The sequence below is a fragment of the Octopus bimaculoides genome, chromosome 6 (genome assembly GCF_001194135.2).
Source record: "Octopus bimaculoides isolate UCB-OBI-ISO-001 chromosome 6, ASM119413v2, whole genome shotgun sequence".
Classification (NCBI taxonomy): domain Eukaryota; kingdom Metazoa; phylum Mollusca; class Cephalopoda; order Octopoda; family Octopodidae; genus Octopus; species Octopus bimaculoides.
The window spans coordinates 23,063,705-23,065,447 of record NC_068986.1 but is presented as its reverse complement, the minus strand read 5'-3'; the positions used below and the strand labels follow the sequence as shown (position 1 = coordinate 23,065,447).

The 1,743-nt window shown below is 36.8% G+C and overlaps 1 protein-coding gene across 1 annotated transcript in view; it reads left to right on the top strand.

The window, feature by feature from the left end:
* Positions 1–1,743, top strand: part of LOC106868323 (collagen alpha-1(I) chain) — a gene marked incomplete at its 5' end in the record, with an annotated part of 30,636 nt that overhangs the window by 5,501 nt on the left and 23,392 nt on the right. Inside the window, 2 exons of the mRNA XM_052968423.1 lie at positions 564–671; positions 1,520–1,573. Coding sequence (XP_052824383.1) covers positions 564–671; positions 1,520–1,573 — 162 coding nt within the window. The remainder of the gene's footprint in view (positions 1–563; positions 672–1,519; positions 1,574–1,743) is intronic.

Below are 1,743 nucleotides of genomic sequence, written 5' to 3'. Positions count from 1 at the left end.
CTCTCTCTCTCTCTCTCTCTCTCTCTCTCTCTCTCTCTCTCACTCTCTTTCATACATACACATACATGCAATCAAACAAACAACAATGCACAACAATGCACATGCACATCTCCACGCACTTTCATAATGATGTGACTAAACCAGACGTACATTCATGCGTACGAACGTAAACACATAACTTAGTAGAAGCTGGCAGAAACGTTAGCACGCCGGGTGAAATGCTTAGCGGTATTTCGTCTGTCTTTACGTTCTGAGTTCAAATTCCGCCGAGGTCGACTTTGCCTTTCATCCTTTCGATAAATTAAGTACCATTTGCGTACTGGGATCTATCTTATTGATTGGACCCCTCCCCAAAAATTTCGGGCCTTGTGTCTAGAGTAGAAAAGAATATTATGCAGAGTCGTACAGACCCCTTTTGTTGGCTAATTACCACACACATGCCAGAGAAAGCAATACACACACGTATTGGGGAGTCTCCTTCCCCATCTGCACGCACAGACATGAAAATAGCCAAATATGATAATATTTCTTAAAAAGTCATCTTTTTTTCTTTTCACGTATAGGGACTTTCCGGCTCACCTGGTGCTCCTGGTGAAATGGGACCTCGTGGCGCAGCCGGTCCATCAGGTGAACCTGGAGTTGCTGGTTTAGCCGGACCCGAAGGAAAGAGAGTAAGTTTCCGAGTTTCCGTTGTTGTCATCAATCATTTCACTTCACTTTCGTCACCGTTATCCTTTGGAAAGCCATGAACGTAACAACATCCCCTATTTTCAATTCACTCGAAACGTCTCATAACGGTTCATAGCTACCTATTTTCCGACAACTTACTCAAATTTTACGCATTGATACTTCGTCAAAATCAAAACTAATTTCTATTCTTCAATTATGTGTCTGTTTGTATACATATATAAGTTCTGTAGGCTCTTCCATCGAATCTGACTCGTCAGGTCCATTTGACACTGTATTTTTATATAAAAATAAATGAAAGGTAATGCTACTTCGTAATAATCCTTAATATTATTATTGATATTAAATACTCCAGGAAACCTATTTGGTTTAAAGGTAATATATTTAGAATAATCCAACGGAATATATCTCTAAATTCTTATCACAGAAGAATTATTACTGGATTTATATACTAACCGTGGAATAACCTTTTTGAATACGTAACTGTGAGCAAATCGGTAAACGTTTAGAGATACCTCTAATTACCTATATATATATATATATATATGATTGCTTGGAAATATGCGATACGCTATAAAGCTTGTCTGACCGTCGTATTCTCAGAATTATGAAGCCGGTAATAACACGAATTCAAACCCTGTATGTATTAAATATTTATCTCTTATTGGATGGAAGACTTTTGGTTTCTTTCATTGATCCCACCAATAACGAAACAGTATAAATAGATAGATAGATAGATAGATAGAAAGATAGATAGATAGATAGATAGATAGATAGATAGATAGATAGATACCGATATAACTAAAAAATTGTATATTTTGCTTTTAATTAGGGACCTGCCGGATCCGTTGGTGCCCCAGGACCAGCAGGAAGCCCTGGCGAAAGAGTAAGTATGCTTTTTATAAATCTCTTTATTCATTAGCGCATGGATTTAAACATATCTCAAGTATTATATTTCTTTTATCTTGTATAGTTGTATTGTGTAACTTTCTCCTCAGATGTTTACTGTATTATTTGGAAATGCATGAACACAACATAATCTCACTTCTTTTTCGT